The following is a 24,649-nucleotide window of genomic DNA, read 5'->3' as shown; positions in this document are numbered from 1 at the left end:
GAGTTCTTTCTGGGACAGAGATGGAATCCCCACCAAAGAGTTCCTGACCAGAATGATGGTGAGAAGCCTCAGCTTCTAGTGTCTCTGGGAACAGCTGCTGCCTCTGATCATTTCAGGTGAGGTGTCCTCCATTCTGTGCTTGTCTAAATTGTTTTTCTTTGTTTCCCAAAATCTTTTCCAGGGCTAGTGATTGTATCACCCTTCCACAGTATGAAAGTACATACAAGGCGGACATATTGTCAATAAGCATGTTCCGTGTTTGACTACAGCTTGGAAATGGTGTGAGATTTCCCATACGATGCTTTGGATTTGGAAGTAGAATATTAATTACTACTTGGGGTACAAAAATTTGGCCACTTTGGAAGATAGTCCACAATTATTTCATAGGATGAGGGCCCTACACTTCATTTAGAATCAGAAATGATCAGATACGATCATTTCAAAGAGTCCATTTCTCTGGTATCATCAAAAAGGACCTTTCTATTTTCAATACCTATTTCCCCCCAAAGGTCTTGCTTCAGATCGTCTCAATGACTTGTTTACTCTATTTTAATACATTTTTTGTTTCATTCTGTGTGCCACTAAGAAAAAGAATACTGAATGTACAAATATAATCCAAGGGTTTAATTTCATTTTCATAAAATCACAGTGGGGTGTGTGTGTGTATGTGCATGTTTGTCCCTATCTGTCTGTCTTTTAGGGGATGCAGGATAGAAAACAGAATAAAACTAATGACTACTGCTGAGAAATAAGATATTGCAGTTTGAAGTAAAAAGTCTAAGTTGAACCGAGGCACTAGAGGGAAGCACTTGGATGGGCGTCCTTCTGAGCACAGGGCTCCCAGAGAAGTTCAGGGAAGCTTTTCTGTTCATAAAAAAATGAGGACAAAATGCTGACAGATGGCTGCAGAAAAAGGCACCAGAGGCAGAGAACATTCATCTGAATTAAGCATCCACCTGCAATCAAGTTGTTTCCTTTAGGTTTTGTTGCTGTTGTTGGTTTTTGTTTGTTTGTTAGGTTTGTGGGGGGAGTTATTTGTTGGTTTGGTTTTTGAGGGTGGGGTCTCATTGTGTTGCTCAGGCTGGCCTCCAACTCCTGATCCTCCCATCTCAGCCTCCTGAGTAGCTGGGACTACAGATGTGTGTCATCATGCCTGGCTAACTTTGTTATGTTTTTCAAAAACATTATCAGATTCTTTTTTTTTTTTTTCTTTAATGGTACTGGGGATTGAACTCAGGGACACTCAACTACTGAGCCACATCCCCAGCCCATTTGGTATTTTATTTAGAGACAGGATCTCACTGAGTTGCTTAGCACCTCACCTTTGCTAAGGCTGGCTTTGAACTCATGATCCTCTTGTCTCAGCCTCCCAAGCTGCTGAATTATCAGATTCTTAGAAGAACTAGTATTAACTGTTTGTATAAAGTAGTCAGCAACTTCTTAAACACCAATAATGTGTAATAATCATGCATATACAAATAGCAACACATTCCTAAGTGCTTATTAAGTGTGCATACTGCATTTGTCAAATAAATATTTATTTAGATATTTATAAATCTCAGTTAAGTGAGAGAAATATAAGAATGAATTCATTGAAAAGGTCAAAATAGACCTGGGGTTGTAGCTCAGTGGTGGAGTACTTGCTTGCACATATGAGGCACTGGATTTGAACCTCAGCACTACATAAAAATAAAAGTAAATAAAATAAAGGTATTGTGTCCATCTGCAACCAAAAAAAATTAAGGGGAAAAAAAAGGACAAAATAAGTTTTAAGATTTGTCCTCTTTTTTTTTTTTTAAATCATCATCTATGTGGTTCAATAAAGAAAGAAATAGCTACACTATGTGAGGGTGGGAAGAAATGCCCATATATTACAGAAATGGGTATGTGAGCTTTTTCTCTTGAAGGAAAAATTTCTTATATACAATATTTTAGTCAGGTCTGTCTCACTGCAAAATTCTCTCATTTCCCACCATAAACTAGATGCTGATAATTTACATGGGAACTTAGAGATGAGGGGCTAGATTTATGCAGTGTTGGTTGATTAAAGGTAGTTTGCCATCTTCTTCTAAAAAGCGATAAAATTCTAATTTTGCTTCTCCCAACCTCCAGAAACTCTTTCCTGAATACGTTAACTCTTCGGTTGCCATGGCCCAGGAGAACTCAAGTTCTCAATAATGCCAAGAGCTACTGTGGTTTGATTCCTATCCCCAATATCAATTTTTAAAAAGATGTTTTTGACAAAATAACACTTATTTACCTTTGCATTTGTATCCTTGCTTGATTATGCCCCACAGCTGTAACAAAAGACAAAGAAATGTCAGGGAATCTGCACAGAAATCTGGAAGGAAAACAAGGCAACAGGGAAGAGAAGGAAATCCTGGGAAGCTTCGTGGCTGGTGCAGCACAAACAGGATGTAGCTGCTCTAACACCCTTCCTGTCAGAGAGAACCCTCTCCCAGCCCTCCAGCTGTGGTGATAACACAAGTTGTACTTCCCTTTTCTTCCTCAAAGCCAAATGGAAGCTGGGATGGGAAACTGAGGTTGGTGCATTTGTTGGACTCTGACAATGGTCTCTCAGCAAACCACTTGGCCTGTGGGAGCGCCTAGCTCCCTCTGTCTTCTTTCTAATGGCACTGGCTGCTCTTGGCGCCCTCTACAGGAAGTAAAGCAATCTAGGGAGTGCACTTGCCAATCTTGAATTCTGCTAGGTTATTTTCTGAGTAATATTTGTACCCTAAAGAATACAGATGAGGAAAAGGTTTTATTTATTCACGAATTCATTCTCCACAATTGCTCTATGTTTGGCCTGTATTGGGATTGTGGGAGATATAGCTCAGATTCTGCCAAACAAGGAGTTAGTGACTTCTGAGTGGTTAATAAGTAGGAAGTGATTGTTTAATAAATGTTGTTGGAGGCCACTGTTTTGAACTAAGCTGCTACACTGGGCCCCCACAGACCAGTGGAGTTACAAATACAAATGGAGTTACCCATGGTAAAGTTCCACCTCATTAAGCTGAAACTAAACTGTTTATCTGACCTTCCCAGAAATCAGGAGAAATGAGAAATAACAGCTGCACACACACACACACACACACACACAGGGCTGGGGATATGGCTGAGTGGTTAAGTGCCCCTGGGTTCAATCCCCGGTACCAAAAAAAAAAAAAATGCAGATGCCTTCTGAGACAGGTCAACATTCTGCTTTGGGACAGGAAAGATTATTTGCCCACTAGCAGCCAGGCTCAGGGACAGAGAATGACTGAAAGAGAGATGGGCATAGAAAAAGGAAGTGTGTATTCAGGGTAGTCATATCCCGTCAAGAGTTTATGAGGACTTTAAGATAATCTTACTTGTTTCTCTATTGTAAAAGGTAAATGTCCAGGAAATTAAATAATTTTTAAGGCCCCACAACCTGGAAAACTTTGTAGTGATAAATTCTTTCTTCATGGAGTTCTTTTTAATAATAGTAATGATAATGATCCTTATGGGGTAGATAATAGTAATCTCCTCATTTTAACAGATGAGTGACCTACAGAGGAGTGAGGATACTTGGCATGGTCTCATAGCTGGGAAGAAGAATGCCCTACCTATGGGAAACACAGGACGCCATTGCTCCGGGTGTTTTGTGTGTGATCAAAGCAACTGAGGTAGGAACAGAAAGGATAAGGTACAAGATGGAATATCACAATATCCAGAAATGGTATGTAATTAGCATAGCTGCAGGAAGGTTGAAAAAACTAAAGTCCTCTCAGGAGGGGAAGTCAGGACATGGTTTGCTAAAGCTTACTTAATAACCAGGAGAAAAAACTCGCCAAGAAGAGGCACTGGGTCAGACTGGCAGCCACGCACAGTAGAAGGTGACCCATGTAGATGGGTGTGCAGGAGTATTTCCCACAGGATTTAGACCTGAGAACATGGGCAGCTGGAATATGTAGAGTAATTCTGTGTGGTGAAAGGAGCTCTGGTTGAGAGTCAAGAGACCTGGCTGGGATCCATGGTGCTGCTGCAAAGTGATCCCTACGACCTTGGGGGAAGTCACTGCACTTCAGATCTCTGTTTCTTTATCTACAAAACGTGGGGATTACCAGACTGCGGCATACCAGCACTGTTTCAGTTCTGGAATCCTAATTCTGAAATAAATGTACTGCAGAGCAAGTAGTGAGTATTTGTCTTCCTTACCATTAAAATGGAACTTAACTGAAAAGCAGAGTCTGCGCACTTAGTTCTGCACACAAGGAAAATAGTTCCTTGTATTTTTTTTACAATACTATTCAACGACAGATCTTGGAAGTTATATTTGCAAATTTCTTTGAAAATCAAAGGGGCTTTGTGAGAGCGCGTTTGCTCAGGTGCTTTCTATATCATCCCAGCTGCTCCACCTCTGCTCGCGGGAGTCAGGGACAGGTATGTGGTACTCCCAGGGAAGACTACCTTGCTACTTCTACAGAACTAGTGCCTCAGAGAAGAGAAAGACAGGACAGGACTGGGCAGCAGAGCTAAGGCCTTGATAAGAGCCTCTGACCCTCCCACACCACCAGAGGACAGATGAATCATTCTGATTTTTTTTTTTTAACTACCAATAATTGAACCCAGGGGCACTCTAACACTGAGCTACATCCTCAACCCTTTTTATTTTATTTTTTTATTTTGAGACAGGGAAGGTCTCACTAAGTTGCCCAGGCTGATCTTGAACTTGCAATTCTCCTATGTCGCCTCCCAATCTGCTGGGATTACAGGTGTGTGTCATCACGCCTGATTCATCCTGACTTTTGACTGAACCATGCCACAGTCTTAACATCCCTGACCTTCCCTAGGTTCCACTTCTCATAAGAGTGTTAAAAAGGGGGACCCTGTCCTGCTTCAGCACTTTCAAATCAAGATGCTTCTAAAAATTCCCATCAGAATAGAGAAACTAGAGACATATGAAAAAGGAATTGCATTTGTTTTACAATAGAGTGGTCTGGTGATGCGCTCCCAGTACAGATACTAATGGAAGAGGAATTCTTGTTCCCAGAATTGGGTAAAGAGTGCTGGTTAGGTTGGCCTTTCCCCTTGATCACATGAGCTGCAGTGACCATCAGGGGCCATCTTTGATGTAACAGCTTTTTTTCTATTTACCTATTCTCTTACACAAACTCCTGCCCTTGGACGCCCCAGACCCAGTTATTCAAGCATGGAATAGGAAAAATGTAATTTTGGTGACAGTACATCACATCAGCAACAGATTTAATGGTTAACACTGGGACATGATTGCTGAATAAAGCTGAAGCTAAGCTCTGGCCCTAGGAGGGAAAAAAGCAACCATCTTACTTACCTGAGTACTGGGTGGTTCTCACCTGCAACACCACCATTCTACTTAACATGGGTATCAACCAGATGACAATCAGAGAACAGTCTCTATTAAGGTCAGGACCAGCAGCTGACCTCACTTTCCAAAGAATTATCAAGTGTGGGGCAACAAAATGTAAGATCTTCATGTGTTGCTGTGGTGTAGGTGGAGTGCAGGACTTAGAGCCAGAACACCAAATTCTGATAACTACTAACTACAATCCAGAGGAACCTGGATTAGCCTCTCTGCATCTCCTTATATTCATAAGCAAAATAGGGAGAATAAAATGCCTACCTCAAGGGCTTATTGTGAAGATTAATTGAACTAATGTTCACAGAAGTACTTTGTTACTCTCAACTGCTAAGTAGTTATTATTTATTATTATAACCATCTTCTGCAAAAGATTTTTTTTTTCTTTTGGAATTGAAAATCATTTAGCTATGCCTTGATGGATTTTTAGTGACTAATGCCTTATTAAATGAGCACTAGAAGGATCTGGCTAAGATATATGATCCCCTTAATTGCAGCCACTTATGAATATTCGTGAGGAATGCCAGGCTAATTGGGCTAACACCTTTTCCTGGCAGGGGTGAGTAGACAAACCACTCTCTTGAGTGAACAGGCCTCACCAGCGCCCCCTGTCTTCGCCAGCCCTGCATTCCTAGAATAGAGCTAAACATATAGATACAGCTTTTGCTTTTATTTAATCTTTCAGGAAGCCATCATGGTTTACTCCCCATCCAAAGCACTCCACTGAGTGTATCATTTTTCTTCCTTTTCAGGAGGCTGCAAAAATAGCTACAGATAAAACAATGGAAAGCAGACTTACAAATCCTGCACAGTGCTCGCAGAAAGTTGGCTTGAGATAGGTCATCTCCTGAAAGTTGTGGATAAATCCTGGTCCCATTTTACAGTGCAGCTGGGATTTCGCTCTCAGGAAGTAAGCCATCATTTCATCTTTACTAATTAGGCCATCCCTGTTAGGAAAATCAAAGAAGGGAGGGAACTTTCAATACCACAGCTCCAAGTACTTGTCAAAGATGCAGCACTCACCTGGCAAACCTTTGTGGCCAAAAGGAGGAATGTTCGCTTCTCTGTTATATCTGAAAGGAGGGAAGGACTTCAAAGGACAGCATCAGGAGTTCAAGGTCTTTTCCAGTAAGCAGAAGATGATGTGTGCATATGTGTGTATGTGAAGAACCAAGTGTGTGGGCTGTGTAGGACTCAGAAAGTCTCCTTCACTACTGAAAGGTACCTTCTTTCTAGCTCTTGCTTAACAGTTGGGTTGCAGGAACTAGGCTGCTGGGGCAAGGTAAGGAAACTGTACTAACTGGGCCCATGATGCCATCTAAGGTGCTTCCTCAGTGATCATCTCATTCATATCTCACTAGCTTACAGCCCATTCATAGAGCAATTCTTCCAGACCTTCTCATACAGAGCAAGACTCCAGTTCCACCCCCAACCCCAGCCCACCACATACCCTGACTTCGTGTTTATCAAAAAAAGATCAACTTGACTTGACCTAGGTTGAGTTCCATACTGCCTTCTCTCCACACAGGCAGGTGTCGGGGGTCACACCCTTCCTTGCCATATCAGAATTCCTTCCAGTTCCTCTCTCCTTTCTGGGGTCCTCCTACAGCATGGGAAGGGATGCTTTCACCCCCCACTCTCCAGCTTCCATAGAACTCTGCTCCTTCCAGGCTCAGCTCAATCTCGTCACGTTTCTTTCTGTGTTTACAAAAATGCTCAGGATTTTCCCGCCTAAAAAAAAATTCTTCCCTCAATCCTGCTACCATCTCCAACACTGTTCTTTTCTCACTTCTTCCTCCTGCTCCCAAAGTCCATCAGACTCTTACCACTAACTTCTCTTTACTCCATACAATCAGGATCTAACCCTAATATTCTATTAGAACTGTACGCCAAGGACATTCTCAGTGGCCTTTTCTGAAGTTGCTGACTTCTTAGCAGCCTGAAACATGGGACATGTTTCCTTTTTGACATTCTGCCCTCTGTGGGCCCCGTAATTCCACGTACCCCTGGTATTCTCCCTCTTTTTCCTTCTTCTCTGGCTCCCTACTGTTTTCAGCTCCTTGATGTGGAGAAGGAAGCCCCTGCAGGTTCTTTCCTCAGGCCCTGAGCTCATCTTTCCCTAAATTTCCCATCACAATTTCCATGTACACCCCAGATTCCAGCTAACATGGTGGCCCAATACTTAATCAGTATCTCTGGCCCTAACGGTTCTCCTGAATTTTGTGCCACATCTTCAACACTTGGTAGATCTCTCTTCTGGCATGGGCCACTCTCCTTTCAAAATCAACATATCCAAGCCCAAATCCATATCTTTCTTTTCAGAACACCATGCCCCAGGCTTCCCAGTTATTATGAGCAATGCCATAATTTTTTCCCAGACTTAATAATTTGAGATCCCTTTTTATCCATATTCAAAATAACTTGAATAATATTTACTAAAATTTATTGTTAATCAAATTTTATTAATTAAATTTATAAAAATAGCCATCTGGTGTCTTGCCCATCTCATGAAGAGTTAATTATCCTGTGATCTCTAAACAAACACACATAAGGAGCCTGATTTGTTGGAGTACATTCTTGGGGAAGAAGATACATAGACTAGGAGGTTAAAGGTGACTTTAGATATAGAAATAGATGTAGCTATAGGCACAGATAGAATTACTGAGTCATACAACCCAGTGACTTAATTTCAAAATTTAACTAATATGAAAATCCAGTATTTTATTACAGATAATTTTTAAATTAGGAACTAATCTCACACAGTTAAAAATTCATCAACTTATTAATGCCAGGCTTTCTCAGCATTTTTTAAATGAGTTGTTTTTTAGCATTTAAAGCCATTAACTTTTTTCAGGAATCATTTGAATTTAGGAAATACATTTTTTTTCTTTGTATAGCAAAGCAACTTTTGAACAATCAAAGAAAAATAATTATGGATGCTTGTTGACTATCTACAGGCACCATCTGCTTTCACGAAGATAAGTACTATATAAAAAAATCTATTCAAGGAGTTTTATGATTACCCCCAGGTCCACTAATACTGAGGTCTTCCCCAAACTATATCTAATTATTATTATTATTATTATTTTTACTGTTTCAGTGGAGGTTTTTTGAAGTTGATAACTAAGCAGTAGAAGTAATGAAAGAAATGGAGAACCTGGCTAATTTTCCAAATGGTTATTTTGCTATTCTACCCAACAGTTCATGTTTATAGACACCAAGAAAAATATCAGTAAAAAGTTAGACTTATCAAAGCACTATAGCTGAAGCTTGTCAAGATGGAAACTGTACATTTCCCTGTTCCCCTCTGATAATTTTAAGCTTTAAGATAGTTGCATGAAAGTATTATAAAATTAAAGCTTACTGATCTTTGTCCAGCACACAGAAAGAATCCAGGAAGGGAAAATTGGCAGCTATACTTTCAAAGTCTTCTTGTGAGATGTACCCATCGTGGTCGTGGTCATAGTTTCTAAACACAGACTGCAAAGGAAAGACAAGTGTTTACTGAATGACAATTTGTGCATCCGACTCTGAACTTTCATCGTGAAAGCAATGATTGCACATTATCCTTTCTATCAAGGAGCTTAGAATCTAGACGAAGCTGACTCAATCAAGAAGATTTTATAGGATAAAAAGAGAAGTGGTTTTTCAGGGGATAAAAACAGAGTGATATGATGGTGGAGGTGTAGATTAAGAAAGATTTTCGGAAGAAAGCAAAGTGTACACTGAGACCCCAGAGTTAAATAGGAGTTAGGCTTGGTGAATTACAACACCATGACAATAGAAAATAAAGCTTTAACAATATGGAGATTCCTCAGAAAACTTGGAATGGAACCACCATTTGACCTAGTTATCCCATTCCTCAGCATATATACAAAGGACTTAAAATCAGCATACTATAGTGATACAGCCACATCAATTTTCATAGCAGCTTGATTCACAATAGCTAAGTTATGGAACCAACCCAGGTGCACTTCAATAGATGAATGGATAAAGAAAATGTGGCACATATACACAGTGGAATATTACTCCACCATAAAGAAGAATGAAATTATGGAATTTGCCAGTGAATGGATGGAACTGGAGGCTATCATGTTGAATGAAAGAAACCAATCCCAAGAAACCAGAGGCCAGATGTTCTTTCTGATATGCTGTCTGTGTACTGAGACCTCTGAAACTGTGAGCCCCTGAATAAATTTTCCCATTCTACTTGTTCTCATCAGGTCTTTTGATCACAGCAGTGGGAAAAGCTGCCTAAAACAGCATGTATGCAAATATACACATTTAACCTGGATTTCAGTCATACTTAATCTTTTTTCTTTTTTTCTGATTGTTTCTATCTATTCTGCTTATGTATACCATCCTATTTTGCAACCCGCTTTATGAGTATTTGGGGAAGTAGGGAAGTCATATATTAATGATTTAATTTAAAATATGACTAGAATAGGCATATAGCACCCCTTGCAAATTTATCCATAGATAAGTGAATTGTGCAAAATCACATAACACTTTTTGCAAGTGCATATATCAATACTTAATCCATAATCAAAACTGATAATATTTTGGAGTACCTGCCAGTTATAATCTAACACTGTATTTATTTGTAATGAAAATACAAGATTTTTTGTGGAATAAAATTTAGTATGAAAATTCACAATGAAATCCAGTCTTTCATTTGATTAAATCGATGGTAGGCAATTTTGCTCAAACTGGGCCAAACTTCCCCATGAAACTAGACTTGGAAGATGGGAATAGAAAAAGATGGTAAGAAGGAGAGGGCAAGGAGAGAGAAAAAAGCTGAGACTTCCCATCAGAACAGAGGAAGCAGCCTACAGAATGAAGTGGGAATGGCTCTGCCTCCCATTTCCTGGTTTCACTTTCCTGAGCGTATCTATGTGCTTCCTGAGGCTCCTGGATCCTTTCCTTAACCTCCCCAGCTGCAAGTTGGGTCTGTCCCCACCACCACATCTCAAGGCTCCCCTGGACCTTAGTACCATCTTCTAGCACTTTCCCTCAGAAAAAAAAAAAATCCTTTCTGTACACCCTCTCTAATCTTTTTCTTCCTGCCTCACATACTCCATAAAATTTTTCTTTCAGTGCCTCACAGTTCCCTGAGTTATCCAAACAGTAGAACATTCTTTCATTTTTTTTTCTTTAAACATCCTTTTCCAGCAAAAAGCACATTGTATTCCACAGACTCAACCCTATGGTAAAAGAGGATATTCCCAGCCACTGAAGTGGGGCTTTAGTCAGGGATCACCATCTCCTGTGCCTGAAGGGTTACCATTTCCTCCACATTGGCATTTCTACTCTTCTTTCTGTATGGAAAACTCTGACAGAGCTTGGTCCTGCCTCAGGTAATCTTTCTGACCTCAGTGGCACTGTGCTGCTATGTCACAGAACCCCCAAACCATACAGCAGGTGAAACAATCCAACTTATAGGGTATTTTCCTCCCTTGAGTCACCAACTGATCTGGCATTGTGACCCATGTGGCTTTTTCATGGGTGATTCTAATCCCCCCAAAGACCCTCAAATTGGTGGCAATGACAGAAGTAGCAAATGCCTAAGAAAGAGAGGAGTTGGAAGTGACTGGGAGTTGCTTGGTCAGAATACATTGTCAGGAGGGGAAAGAGGACCTTTCTGGTTGATTCTTTCCAGAGACCAGTGCCAGGCAGAGCTAAGTGTCTGCTAAATTGTTTCTACCTGAAGCGCTGTTTTCATGCACTGCTATCTGATCACAATGCAATCATAGAATATTCCAGAAAGAAAAGGAGGGGGCTTCTGGTGCATTCTGAATTTGCCCTTGACCACTTACCTCAACTAATTTCCTTATGTGCTTGTTGATCACTGTGGGGTCTGGCTTTGGCATCACCCCAGATGCCCACTCCAGGGGCACCACGGGCTTGGTGGGTGTTGTGGGGGAGGCAGGCTGCTGAAAGGGAAGCATGCACATTATTCAATGTTAACTGGACCTTGAGCAGCTAGGACAAGGGACAATAAGAAAGGCAGTGTTATATAATAATAATAACAGCCAAAACTTAATGTTCACCTCGCATGTTTATAAAATCTTTGCTAATAAATCTAATATGTGCCTAAATACATGTTTAGAGAGTGCATTGGGCTTACTAGCAGCCCAAGTTCTAATATTTTCAAATGGAGAAAAATAATGCACTTCCAGTTCATCCCCCTTGAGTTCTCTAAGTATCACCAAATCATCCTTAAACACTAATAATCCATCATGGATTTTCATACAAGATATACAAAAACCAGGTATCTAGTTCTTTAATACTTGGTATTAATGATAAATTTGCATTGACAGGTGCATATAATAAATGGGCACCAGCATATGGTCAAGTTCCTGTCCTTCAGTCAATGCACTCAATCACTTCTGACTATTCTGTGAACCATTAGGTCTCTCTGCCCATGCCTGGTGCACTTGCATTCTCCATAGGGCTTTCGTATCAGGTATGTCCATCTCGCAGCACATTTTCACTTAACAGTATAATGCATAACCCAAGCTTAGCACACCATTCTATCAGGAGACCACTTAAGATCACTTAACACCACTGTGCAGTTTGTATCCTCACCCTGTGACCTTCATACAGGGTCAATGCATTTACTGGCACACACATGCAAAACTGTATTAGCAGTTTCGTTATTTGATAACAAACTGGGGATAAACACTTTTGCAAGAATTGAGGAGTTACTATACGTATTTAAGACCCTAACAATGTTATGAGGTCAGTGTTATTGGTGAGCTGCCCACAAGACCAAAAATTATCTACATACATTCACCCATACACATGCTTACACATGCCTGCACATACACACACACACACACACACACAGGTACACTCCCCTACACACACACCATGGCTCTTTTTTTTAATCAATATTTTCATCTTACTGATCTGGTAAAAGTCAATATTTTCAATATTTTTATCAATATTTATTGATTTGGTAAAGAATATACCTGAGTTCCCCCAACTGTACAGCAAAGTGTCCAAGAACACTGTGACAAATTCAGAGGGCATCAAAAGATATTTGAAACTTTGAAGTGAAATGTAACTATTCTCAATATTTTGTATTCTCAAACACCGTAAAAACTACCACCTTGAAGTAATACATGGTTACCCATAAGATCGCATTAAATATCTTCTGATGACATGTATCTTTGTGAAGAAAAAAATCAGTGTGGAACAAGAAATAAGCGTGGTAGAATCTAGTCCGAGTTCAGGATTCAATAAAATGTGTGCAGTGTCCAATAGGCACAGACATCCATTAGTTAAGTAACTGTGGTTGTTTAAGAATGAAATAAAAATGCTCGTTGTCTTTCAATGTAAGTGTATTATTTTTTTTTCCAAGTTGGTGTTGAGTTGTTAGAAGATAAATATTGAGTTGTTTGGAACTAACAATTCTATGAGTGGAAATGTTGAGTAATTCTTTTGATCTAGGACGCCTTGAAACTATTGCTGAGACACTAAGTAAAATGCAAATGACCAGAGAGACACAGGAACAGAAAAAAGATGGAAAACTTCTAAGACGGACTGTTTAGGTTAGGTCCGCCAGCACCAACTGTGAGCACATGAGAGTTAACAGAATTCTAGTAACAGAAACCTTCCATCTGGAGATTATTCCCTAGTTATCACCACATGTCAAATAGGATGATGCTCTACTTAGAGAACAGACAGAATAGAGCTTGGGAAACATGTTTTCACAGACCCACAAGATTTTAGCAATTGGAAGAAGCTTTGAAAGCTTTTATTCCCTACAACAAATGAAACAATTTTCCTGTGTTTGAGGGAAATATCTCCTAAAATTGACCAGATTTTGTCCTGAAAATAAACTACAGTAAATCTAAAGGGACAAAAGGAGACAAATGTGCCAAAATGGCCCTTCCTACCCTGTTCCTGACAGGAGAGTTGGTAGAAAAAGCACAGGCATTGAAGACAGCCAGGCCTGGGACCTAATCCCTCTTCTCCAACTCACTTGGCCTGAGTGAGACACCTACGTTCATCAGGCCTGGTTTCCTTCACGGAATTCATGAGATAACAAGTGCGTGATGCCCTCCAGGAGTCCGGCACCTGATAAGAGCAATGGTGTCTGGTTAAGGTAAAGGAAGGGGGGTCAGGAGGTGGAAAACCTGTGTTTGCAGGTATGAGTGGCTCAACACACCACAGCCAGGGATATCGCACCAAACCTGCAGAATGAGAGAGGAGCTTCATAATTTCTCTTTGTGGATAGCTTTTCCTTTTGTGTAGCTCTTTCAGAGTCAACCTCCCCACTCCTCCCTTTGCCTGAGCTGTATCTTCCCAGGCGCTGGCCTCCAGGAACTGGCAGAGGAAGAATGTGCTAAAGGAACCACCCCTCACACTGTGTTTAGAGCAGGTGCTACTAGTTCAACTGACAGGCTCAAGTGCCTGCCCTGCTGGGGCTGGAGAAGAGCTATCACAGTCATTCTGTCCCTTTCAGTCCATGGTTCAGAATCACAGAGGGTATTAATAGACTTAAGGGCTATGCTGCTCACATGCTGCAGAACTCAACTGTAAAGAGGCACTGTGTGAGACCTTCATAAGAAAACAGATTTCGATACCTTAGAAAACTTGGCATGGAACCACCATTTGAGCCAGCTGTCCCAAAGACTTAAAATCAGCATTCTATAGGGAAGCAGCCCCATTAATGTTCATAGCAGCTCAATTCATAATAGCTAAACTGTGGAATCAACCTAGATGCCCTTCAATAGATGAATGGATAAAGAAACTGTGAGATAGATATATATATATATATATATATATATATATATATAAAATATTACTCAGCATTAAAAGAGAATAAAATTATGGCATTTTCAGGTAAATGGATAGAGTTGGAGAATATCATGCTAAGTTAAATAAGCCAATCCCCCCAAAAACAAAGGCCAAATGTTCTAATGTTCTCTCTGATAAGTGGATGCTGATCCATAAAGGGGGAATGGGGAGAGAATGAAAGAACTTTGGGCAAAGGGGAGGCAGCGTGGGGACAGGAAAGATGGTGGAATGATGGACATCATGAGATGTACCATAGGTACATGTATGACTGCACATGGTATGATTCTACATCAGAAAAATGAAAAGTTGTGCTCCATTTGTGTACAATGAATCAAAATGCATTCTGCTGTTATGTATAAATAATTAGACCAAAAACCAGATCTTGATATATGAGCATAAGAAGCAAACACCAACATTTTTTCTTTCAACAAGTAATCCTCATATCCCCATTGTTTAAAACTCATTCTGGCTTTTTTTTTTTCTTTCTTGCACCTGGGTATTGAACTTATGCCACACAAGCGCTCTGCCACTGAGTCACACCCCCAGCCCATTCAGACAATTTTTTTGTTAGTACAAAACATCTAAAATATAGCAATATACATTCAGTAAAGCAATTTACTCAATCTCCTTATAAATCTACTCAGTGTCTAACCTGAAATTCTAAGTTGAGTCAATCATAGTAGAGAAATTTGTGAATTAGGATCAGGATATTTAAAATTTATTAAATCTAATTTTATGTTGAATGGAGTTTTGGGTAAGTCTGGAAAGGTATGAGTGTGAACATTAAGATGGGTTCTTTTTCTTTTTCATCCTACTTGTAGGTGATTTCTCAGAGTGGAAATGAGAAGTAGAAGATAATAATAAATCAGAGTGGTGGGATAATGTTCTTTCCTTTTATTAGTCTCTGATACAAAGTAATTCTCAAACTGTCAAGTGTAAGTCATCCTATTGGCAAAGGGGGAATAATAAAGAATTTCTAGGTTCTTTAGTCTTTAAAACACAAAACACTATTGTAACAGTCCATTACTGTAAATGACAAACAGTGGTATTTAGCAAATATCTTTAGAGGAGACAACACCTACCGATTTTGAGTTTCTAGGCTCCAGCACCAGTGACAGTTTGTAAATATCATCTTCTGTGTGATAGAGGTCCAAAGAGAGCTACGAGAAAATTCCAAGGGAAAAATTAGTTACGTTGGGTCAGATTTCTTTATTTACACTGCTGAAATATTTTTCAAATTGAATGTTTAAATCCAATGTCCAATAATCTGAATTAATGTAGAACAATAAAAAGATGACATGCAGAAGTGGGAAATAAAATTTTATAGTAAAGAAGTTGGTCCTGGTGTGGTTATTAGCACCAACCAAAACTACTGACCAGTGCAGTGTGCACACTTGTAATCCCAACAGCCCAGGAGGCTGATTGCAAGTTCAAAGCCAGCCTCAGCAAAAAGCAAGGCATTAAACAACTCAGTGAGACCCCTGTCTCTAAATAAAATACAAAATAGGGGTGAGGATGTGGCTCAGTGGTGGAGTGCCCCCGAGTTCAATCCCTGGTACAAAAAAAAAATTGACCAAATTCCACTGCAATTTTTATTGAGCATCTCCTAAGTGCTAAGCACTGGGCTAGACTTGAGGGTTACCATACTTGAGGTTTACAGGCTAGTGGCAGGGACAGGTGCATAGGATGAGTCCTGGAGATGTAATTAATGCTGCTTTAGAGCTTTGATTAAAGAACCATGGAAACAAGGGAAACATTAACCAGGTCCCTATTATTTTAGAGCACTGTGCTAAGTCCTGGTGATACAGAAAGGGATACAATCATCTCCTTCCCTCAAAGGCCTGATGGTTTATTTTAATAAACAGGACCTGAAAGCAAAAAGACATGCTCATACCAGTGCATGCTAAATGTGAAATAAGTGGCCCCTGAGTGCTTACTGGACTCACAGTGGCAGCACAGTAAATATATAAGAGGTTTTGTAGTCAGGTGGACCTGGGTCCAAACAGTGGCTTTAGAAGCCAGTGCATGATATAAAAGAGGAAAGTGTGATGCACAGAAAGGACATTTTGATAGAGACATTAGTAACACAGTGGTGTCTTAGTTGGAAAAAAAAAAGAGTGTGCAGAGACAATTAACTCCGGGATCTTTCCTCTTAGCTTCACAGTTAAAAAAAAAAAATCTATATATATATATATACACACACACACACACACACACACACACAGAGTAATGAGGTCTCTGTTAGGGACATATAGGGAGTGATGGTGTGGTCTGTGATTGTTAGGGAACAGCTTCTATTCAGCTGTGACAACCTGTCATCCTGAAATTTGATATCGGTTGCCAGATCTTCTTATTTGTCAAGAGAAGCAAAAAATCTGGAGTTTTATATGAAATAGTTAAACACAGCAACTAACAACAAATAATTTTTATAATTCCACGAGTCAAATAAAATCCATCTGCGGTGGGCACTTGACCAGCACTTTGCAAATTCCTGGAACAGACAGCTCTGAGGGGCTCCACGCTTGGTGGAAGTGGGCAGCACCTCTGTCTCTGCACCTCAGCACCCTCTGTCCCAGCTCGCAAGCTCACTCTGTGATATTCCCATAAATAAAGACAGAAAACCAAGACATGCCTTCCTTCTGCATTCCTGGCTCTCAGGGGTTGATCTTGACTGGAGCACATTCCTTTCCTCCCAACTTCTCCTCCGAGTCCCGGCATGGCTGGCACCAGCATCTGCTGATGAGGTGACAGCACTACCAGGACATCCAATCAGAAATCCAAGTAAGCCACACACTAAATTGAGGTGAGGCTCTTGCAAAAGAAACAGAACCTCCTCGGGTGTTTTCCTAGGTCAGATGGACAGACAACACCCAGGGGTGGAAAGGCTTCGGTCTTGTCCAGTGTTTGCTTTCTACTTGTTTGTGATATGAAACTGAGCAAGTAATTGACCTTCTTGAGTTTTGGTCTCCTGATTTAGAAAATCATAAATAATAGCTCCCTCTCAGCACTGTGCTGAAGATTAAATGAACGAATGTGTCCAGGAGGGCTTGCTTACAAGTAGGTCTGGATTCCAATCAATGAAGCAGACAAATGCCATGGTGCTTAGCTTCCTACTTCCTCTTTTAGATCTCCTCTGGGCTTTAAGGACCTACCCAAAGAATGGTCTATTCTACTTTCCACACACCTATTTATTTATCGCAGAGCTGGGGATTTAATCCAGGGCCTCACACATGTCAGGCAAGCTTTCTACCTTGGAGCTACATCCCCAACTCCTATACACCTTTTAATAATGTAGGAAGTTTGTCAATAGGGTTTCAAGAATATTTACTGTAGTCTAACGGTGTGAATCTAGTTGTTTCTGACAAATGTTCTGATCCTGCCTCAGGTTGCTGCATTTGCTTTCAGCCAATCCTTTCAGCAAAGATGGTTGCTTATTCAGTGTTAATGTTAAGCTCTACACTGGCTTGAATGTTTATTGTACACGAGAATAAACTGGGTTATCAAACTACCTCCACTCATTATTTTTTTAAAAATTTTTCTTAGTTATACATGGACACAATATCTTTATTTTGCTTATTTATTTTTATGTGGTGCTGAGGATCGAACCCAGTGCCTCACATATGCGAGGCAAGTGCTCTGCCACTGAGCCACAACCCCAGCCCCACTCATTATTTTTACAGCTCTTTTTTTTTTTCAAATGAGACTGTAAAAATATTGGGGCTTTCCAGTTATTTGCATGTACCCAGAAGGGTAAAAGTAACTGATATGGCTAAAAATACTATGAAAAGAATTAGGCTGTTTCATAAATTATGAAACAGAAGCATTGGTTTTCAAAGCTCCTGATCACATCAATCAGGATCCCAAGGGGAAGCATCTTCTCTAGATCTCCCCTGAGAGCAGGAAATCTCCAAATCCCAATGGTTCAGGGATATGGTTCTCCTTCTTCACATACTCCATGCTATTTAAGGGGCCACGGACACAATGATAAAAAAATGATATAATTCCTGCCCTCATACATTTTTTCTAACTCTTTTATTATACATTCATGAAGACAGACAGAGAAAGGTACTAGGTAGCTTTTTACAGATATGAAATAAGGAAAATTAGATGTTGCCATATGCCCACATCAGAGAACACATGTCCACCTGAGGCAAAGCTAGGATGCAGAAGTTTGCCATTGTAAGCCTTTTATGAATCTGTTTCTTCATTTATAAGAAAGGAAGGGTGGTGGGATTGGCAGTACACTTACTGCCCTGCCATTTGCATCACAGGGTGCTTGTAAAAATTTACCATGGATCAAATGTATGATATGTCAAGATCATTGTACTGTCATGTGTAACTAATTAAAACAAATAAAAAAAAGAAAAAAATTTTACCATGGAAATATATGTCAAAATCAGTTATTACAGAAAGCCCAACCCATTGATGGATGACTGTTCAGAGGAGGCATTTAACAATTAATTGCTGATTAACCTGAGAGTTCTCATTTTCTATATCCTCCAGGATTTTCGATCATATATTGGTTCCCTCCCCTGAGGCCATGCTTAGGCAAAATCACTTCAGACAGAAACTTGAGTTGGAGTCTTGGTGGAAAATTCATCAGCCCTTTCTGTTGTGCTAGAAACGTGCTCACGTGCACCTAACAAGCTGCAGTGACTGATTCTAATCTGATCTGGCTCTAATCTGCGTATATATATGTTGTTTTATAAAATGGCCATCGGGCTCTAGGGAATACATGATGAATCTCTTGGTCCTCATTTGAGGAACTTGACTTCTCAGGGGTGAAAAAGGCTGAGCATCTGTTCCTGTGCATTGAACTTTCTCCTTTTGGGGGGGCAGAGGGGAAGGATCCTGGCTTTCAGCAGAAACTGGTTTGATTCTCCACCACTTGTATGTAGGACTGTGGAATCCTGGGGAGCCACGGGGCCAGTATAGCAGAAAGTGTTCCTTATTTTCAGGCCTCCACTGTTCCTTACATTGAGAAATTTAGAACCAGAAGAGACCTCACAAATGAGCATAAAATCCTTATGAAAAAGCCAAAGTCAGGGCCAGTTAGCAAGGAGCAAAGCTAAGTAACTGCAGAGGCAGGAGCAAAAGCAAGACCTCCCATCTGGGATTTTGCAGGCACATATACTATGCAACACTGCATCTTAATAAAAGTGGCGCTTAGTGGCTTCTAAACCTTCCTTCAGTGCCCCTAAGGGTGGGAGGTGAGGCTCTGGAACCTTTTATTTTTTTGCTGTTTTCCCCAAAAGGAATTACTTTGTAGTTTTTATTTCTGGAATTCAGGTTTTCCAATTTTTGCCACTGAAATTTCATTCAAAAGTCTTCAATATTTTTCTAAATATCTGTTTGTTTTGTTAAATTTTGTTGCTTGATGTATTTATAACTCAAATGAACTTTCCTACTCTCACAGCCTTTGATTGGGATGCCCAAGTGCAGGCACTTGCTCTATGAAGTTACACTCGACATCAGGGATACAGCTTGGACACACACTTGAAACTGAAGCCACACACTGGGTCTGGTCTTCAGACATCACCTGTGCCTGTGGGTTTGCAGTCTGGTTGGGGCTGAAACTCTGGTCACTCATTCGTGGAAACAGATTTACATGGCAAATGATTAATAAATGCAGGTGCTTGGATTATTGTGGGTCGGGTTCTTTCTCCCCAGTAGAGAATGACCACGGGTTTATTATTTATCACACAAACTCAGCCCCAATAGATTGGTGTTTCTCTGTGCTGGCAAGGGTGCAACTAACATTATCACCTACAATCAGGAGCCTGTAAACAATTACATGCTCTAGGAACACTTTGCGAGAAGTGTAGGAACTACATTCCTTTCCAATGCAGCAGAACTCAGGGATTTAGGTTGTCAAAGCATGAGAGGAGTTATTGGTTTCATTTTCCACAGCCATAAAAGGAATACGTTTAATTCAGTATTGCAGCTAAATTTTGAATGCTATAGTGTGATAAGCCCAAACAGGGAAGTTGCACCTCCACTTTTTAAAGCAAAGGTAAGAGAATTTTGTTATGCTTCTCCTCCCCACAAAGAAGAGCCAATGGAAAATGTTCTTTTGTACACATTGATTGTATCCAAAATTTCCAGGAGCTGGGACCAGCTAAATAAGCATGCCACAACTGCCAAAAGACATGAATGGTAGATGAACTCCTTTTGTCTGCTCTCATTACTCCTGAGGCATTTACTTCATTGATTGAGTTTCTAAATGCTCCAGGTACTATGAAAGGTGCTGGGGATGTGACATAAGATATGTAAACAGAAAAAAATATAATGCAAAGCAATACCTTCCATAGATAAGGAGAATGTAAAAGTGCAAAAGCAATACATGTGACGGATGCCTCACTGCTTTGGAGGGAAGCAGAGAATAATCTAGAAAGATGGAGGTTTGAAGTTGAACTCGTCATGTGGCTGGAGAGGGAAAAGATTTCCCAAGAATGCACAAGAAGCAGAAGGTGGCATTTCATGATAGAAAGTATGAGTTCAATGTTTCTCAAAGGCTGGTGTGTGGGGGAGAGGGTGACGATGCACAGGTTGCACTCATGGTCACCGGCCCTAAAAGGCCTCAAAAGCCAGGCTGGGGACCACATCCTGGCAGTTTGGGGATGGTGAATAAGGGAGGGTCTGGGATCACAGAGGAGGATTTTGCAACTCAGGCTCCAACTAAGCAGTGCAGCCAGTAAGGAGAAGCTGAGGATTTGAGGATGCACAGATGGAAGTGGATAGTGAACAAGTATGCCCAAGGAGAGTGAGGGGCTGAGACGCCTCTGGAGGGAGCTCTCTAGGAACTCCTATTTTCATATGGGAAGGGACTGAGCCCCTCCTGACAAAGGAAGTTTATTTGCCCCAAGATTATAGACTCAAGTTGTGCGTATGGGGTTCCTTTTTCCTCATCCTTTGATATTTTTTCTCATCTATTAACCCCCAAATCAATTTTCCTCCAAAATGGATTTCTAGCAAACATCTTCCTATGTTCCCTGGAAAGTGAAGGGCAGAAGGGTTATTTAGCACAAACTCAACCACCTCCCAACCCGGGCACTCACGGTGAGCAAGTTGATCAAATCCATGTTGGGTTCTAAGTGGTGAGAGGCATTCTGCAGGGAGACCAGTTCACTCAGGGTAACGGACAGCTGGTGCATTTTCACAATATTCACTTTGTTCTCCTCCATCCAGTCTGGGAAAATGACATGGACCGCTATCAAGTCTTTCAAGTGTACTCCAAGGATGGGGATTTTGAAGCCATCACAGTCTGCAAAGGCCTTGCGGTAATTGCAGTAATTGCCGTTGGAGGAGACCAACTCTGTCATTTCATTCCAGTTCTGAAAACAGATGGAAAAGCAGAATTGTCAAACATCCTCCTCTTCTGCCCACCTCCAGGCCCTGCAATGGTGGCTGGGAAATTCCTCAGTTGCACCAATATTGATACAGGGAAATATTAACCAGGAAAAAGAAAGCTAGAAAAACGTCCTAAGCCTGCATGAATTGGACAGGTATTCCAATAGCTTGTATGTCTGCCTACCGACTTGGGATGGTGGGAAATTAAACGGCATCAAGTATACTTAGTATCTTGTGATTTGTGATATTACAGTCCAAATATTCAAGCTTGCAGCATATTAAAAAATTTCCTAGTTGTTCCAAGAAAGTTACATTCCAGGTAACTTGATGGTTAATCTGGGACAGTGTGGGGCAGGAAGAGTCACACTACAATGTAAGACAGCTGTGGTTTCAGACTCTGCACTAAATAGAAAGGTGATCTCAAACAAGTCACTTCACTTTTTTGGGGGGGTGGGATGTCTTAGTTTCCTTTTTTGTAAGGAAAAGAGTTCAAATAAATAACTTTCAAAATCAAGCTGATAATTTAAAGCTTCTATGAGTCTATCAAATTCTTATTGTTTAAAACATTTAAAATTTCTTTTTTTTATTCAAAATTTAGTACAAAGCTAAAAGACAATAAAACATACAAGTAGTTCCATTATGCTTGGAATAAGTATAGAGTTTGAGGTCAAACAGTGGTACTTCTGTGGCTTGCTTCCTCTTGTTTATATGAATAACTCATTGTCAGTTGCTTAACAGCAACCAGACCTTCCTAATAGATCCCAATTTTGATCAGACTTCTCTTTCCCAAAGCAGTCCATGTGCTTCAACACAGAACTGTTTCTACCCCCAGGACCAATAACGGGTTCTGATTTAACGTCATAATAATTCCTTCCTCTGGTTTGTGATTGGTTCACCATACCTTTGTAACTTCCGAAGAGAGATGAGAATGGGTCTCTTTGAGGCGTGAAATGGAACTATGACTGAGACCTCCCACCACCGCCATCAGAGTGTTGAAGTTTTTGAGCTGAAGAAGCTTCTGCAATTAAAAAAAAAATCAATCATCAATACTTTTGTAAGGATTTTTAAATTATTCTGAACTTTCTGAACTACTGGTGAGTGCATGCACAATTTTAACAATAAAAACCTAGGAAATAATAACATCTATTTAAAACAAAACTCAAATAGAATCCTTTAGAAAAATGTCAATCATTTCACACACACACACACACACACCAAAAAAAAAAAAACAGCTTCATAAATTGCTTCTAAGTATTGCTTTTTGTTTTGTTTTTTTCTTTCGTACTGGGGATTGAACCCTGGGGAGCTCTACCACTGAGCTATATACCCAACCCTTTTTAATTTCCATTTTGAAGTGGATTCTCACTAAGTTGCCCAGTCTGACTTCAAACTTTTGATCCTCCTGCCTCAGTCTTCTGAGTGGGATTGCAGGTGTGTGCCACTGTGCCCAACTAGTATTGCTTTTTTAAAAAAATAAAATTGTAGGTGGACACAATACCTTCATTTTATTTTTATGTGGTGCTGAGGATCAAACCCAGTGCTTCACGCATGTGTCAAGCGAGTGCTCTACTTCTGAGACACAGCCCCAACCCAGTATTGCTTTTAAAAAAAAAAATATTCTTACATGAGAGAAGTATGCTTTCTTCCATCAGATATCTCTGAGTAGCTTAATTGTTCAATGTCCTTATAATATGAACACTGAATTTCCTCAATGACTTTCTCAATAGAGTAAACAATTGTCTAGAATCTAAGTACTCCAACAGGATTATTGGACATACCTTTGCAACATTGATAAACTTTGTGATGACTTCTGCTCTTTGCTGGGGGGTTGGTTTGCTAAGAACCATCAACTGGACCCACTTAGATATTCCATTAAATAAAGCAATAGATCTCTCCAAGGTTGGATTATTCTCCAGGCAGCCATGGATGACATAACTTTGGTAATCAGTGAACTATAATAAAGGAAGATTTGGAGATTTTGAAGTACTAAAATTTTGAAGTATAAAAAAGCTTTTGTAAAATTGAAAATTAGAATATTGCATAGAAGGTTTAAGATATTTTTTCCATAACAACATAATGGTTTCTTTCATTTCACATTTAGAATGGCTTCCTATAAGTTTGAATATATCTGTACCTTTAACAGGTTATTTTGCTGCATTTCAAACCCCATTCCCATACACACACAAACACATTACTACATATCACATGCTTGTGGGGTAGGGCAAAGAAAGGGACATGAGTCAAAATCATATTCCAGAAAGTCCCTATTTACTAAATCATAATATCTAACCTGGGTCATTTGCCAATAGACTGGTTCCTGGGAACACCCAAGACATAAATGATCAGTATCTCTGTAGAAAGAAATGAAGAAATCTCCATTTTTTAACACACTACCAATAAGTCCAATGATCAAGCAAATTTAAGATCCAATGGTATACAGAAAAGAACAGGAAATGGCCATAAATATATCAGAATCACTTTGTAAAGTTGTTTCAAGAAAAAGTGAGAGAAAAAGAAAACATATCAATTGAAATAAGGCAGCTTTTTAGCAAAATAGACAAATACCCAGAAGGTTAGCATGGATGTCATCAAATATGTATGAGCCTTCTACCATAAAAACAGTGCAAAGAATCTCCTCCCATGGCCTGCCTGTGGGGAATCATATTTCTCTCTGGATTACTTGGTGAAAAAAAAAATCAGTCTTTTGGAAATTGATGTTTACAATCAAGATGGTCTTCTTGCAAGAAATAATGTAATTCACTCCCTAGGTCCTTGGAAAAGGAGGAGGGGTGGCTTCTCCAGAATCTGATGGTATATCAGCAAAGCACCTGGCTGATTGTGAACCAGTGTGGAAATATTATCAGAGACTACATGGAGAAGGCAGAGAATAAGAGACCACAGAAAGAAAGGAGGAAGAAAAGAGGAGAAAGGAAGCCCTAACAAGATGCATAGGAAAGAAAAGTGTAATTAAGAATCTCCAACTCTGGGAAAGAAGCAGGTTGATATTGAGATTCTCTTCAAAACCTACAAATCCTATTTTTACTCTATACCCTTAATTGGGCATTCATAAAAATCCCAACTTAAATATTCCCCACCCCCCAAAAATGACAATCCTAACAAAATGCAAAT

General features: G+C 40.0%; 1 protein-coding gene across 7 annotated transcripts in view; it reads right to left on the bottom strand.

Annotated features, from left to right (window-relative positions):
* Rasgrp3 (RAS guanyl releasing protein 3) overlaps positions 1-24,649 on the bottom strand; it is a 111,159-nt gene that overhangs the window by 10,230 nt on the left and 76,280 nt on the right. For 6 of the 7 annotated variants that reach the window (XM_071601481.1, XM_071601482.1, XM_027933522.2 and 3 more), the window contains exons 8-15: positions 23,299-23,472; positions 22,422-22,538; positions 21,229-21,504; positions 15,253-15,330; positions 11,179-11,295; positions 8,727-8,842; positions 6,162-6,309; positions 2,261-2,297 (exon numbers count right to left, since the gene is read on the bottom strand). In XM_071601481.1, coding sequence (XP_071457582.1) covers positions 2,261-2,297; positions 6,162-6,309; positions 8,727-8,842; positions 11,179-11,295; positions 15,253-15,330; positions 21,229-21,504; positions 22,422-22,538; positions 23,299-23,472 — 1,063 coding nt within the window. The remainder of the gene's footprint in view (positions 1-2,260; positions 2,298-6,161; positions 6,310-8,726; positions 8,843-11,178; positions 11,296-15,252; positions 15,331-21,228; positions 21,505-22,421; positions 22,539-23,298; positions 23,473-24,649) is intronic. The other variant, XM_071601486.1, reaches the window with a different exon arrangement.

This window comes from Marmota flaviventris, chromosome 14 (assembly GCF_047511675.1).
Source record: "Marmota flaviventris isolate mMarFla1 chromosome 14, mMarFla1.hap1, whole genome shotgun sequence".
NCBI classification, from domain to species: domain Eukaryota; kingdom Metazoa; phylum Chordata; class Mammalia; order Rodentia; family Sciuridae; genus Marmota; species Marmota flaviventris.
Note: the sequence above shows the minus strand (reverse complement) of the source record. Positions and strands in the feature narration are given on the sequence as shown.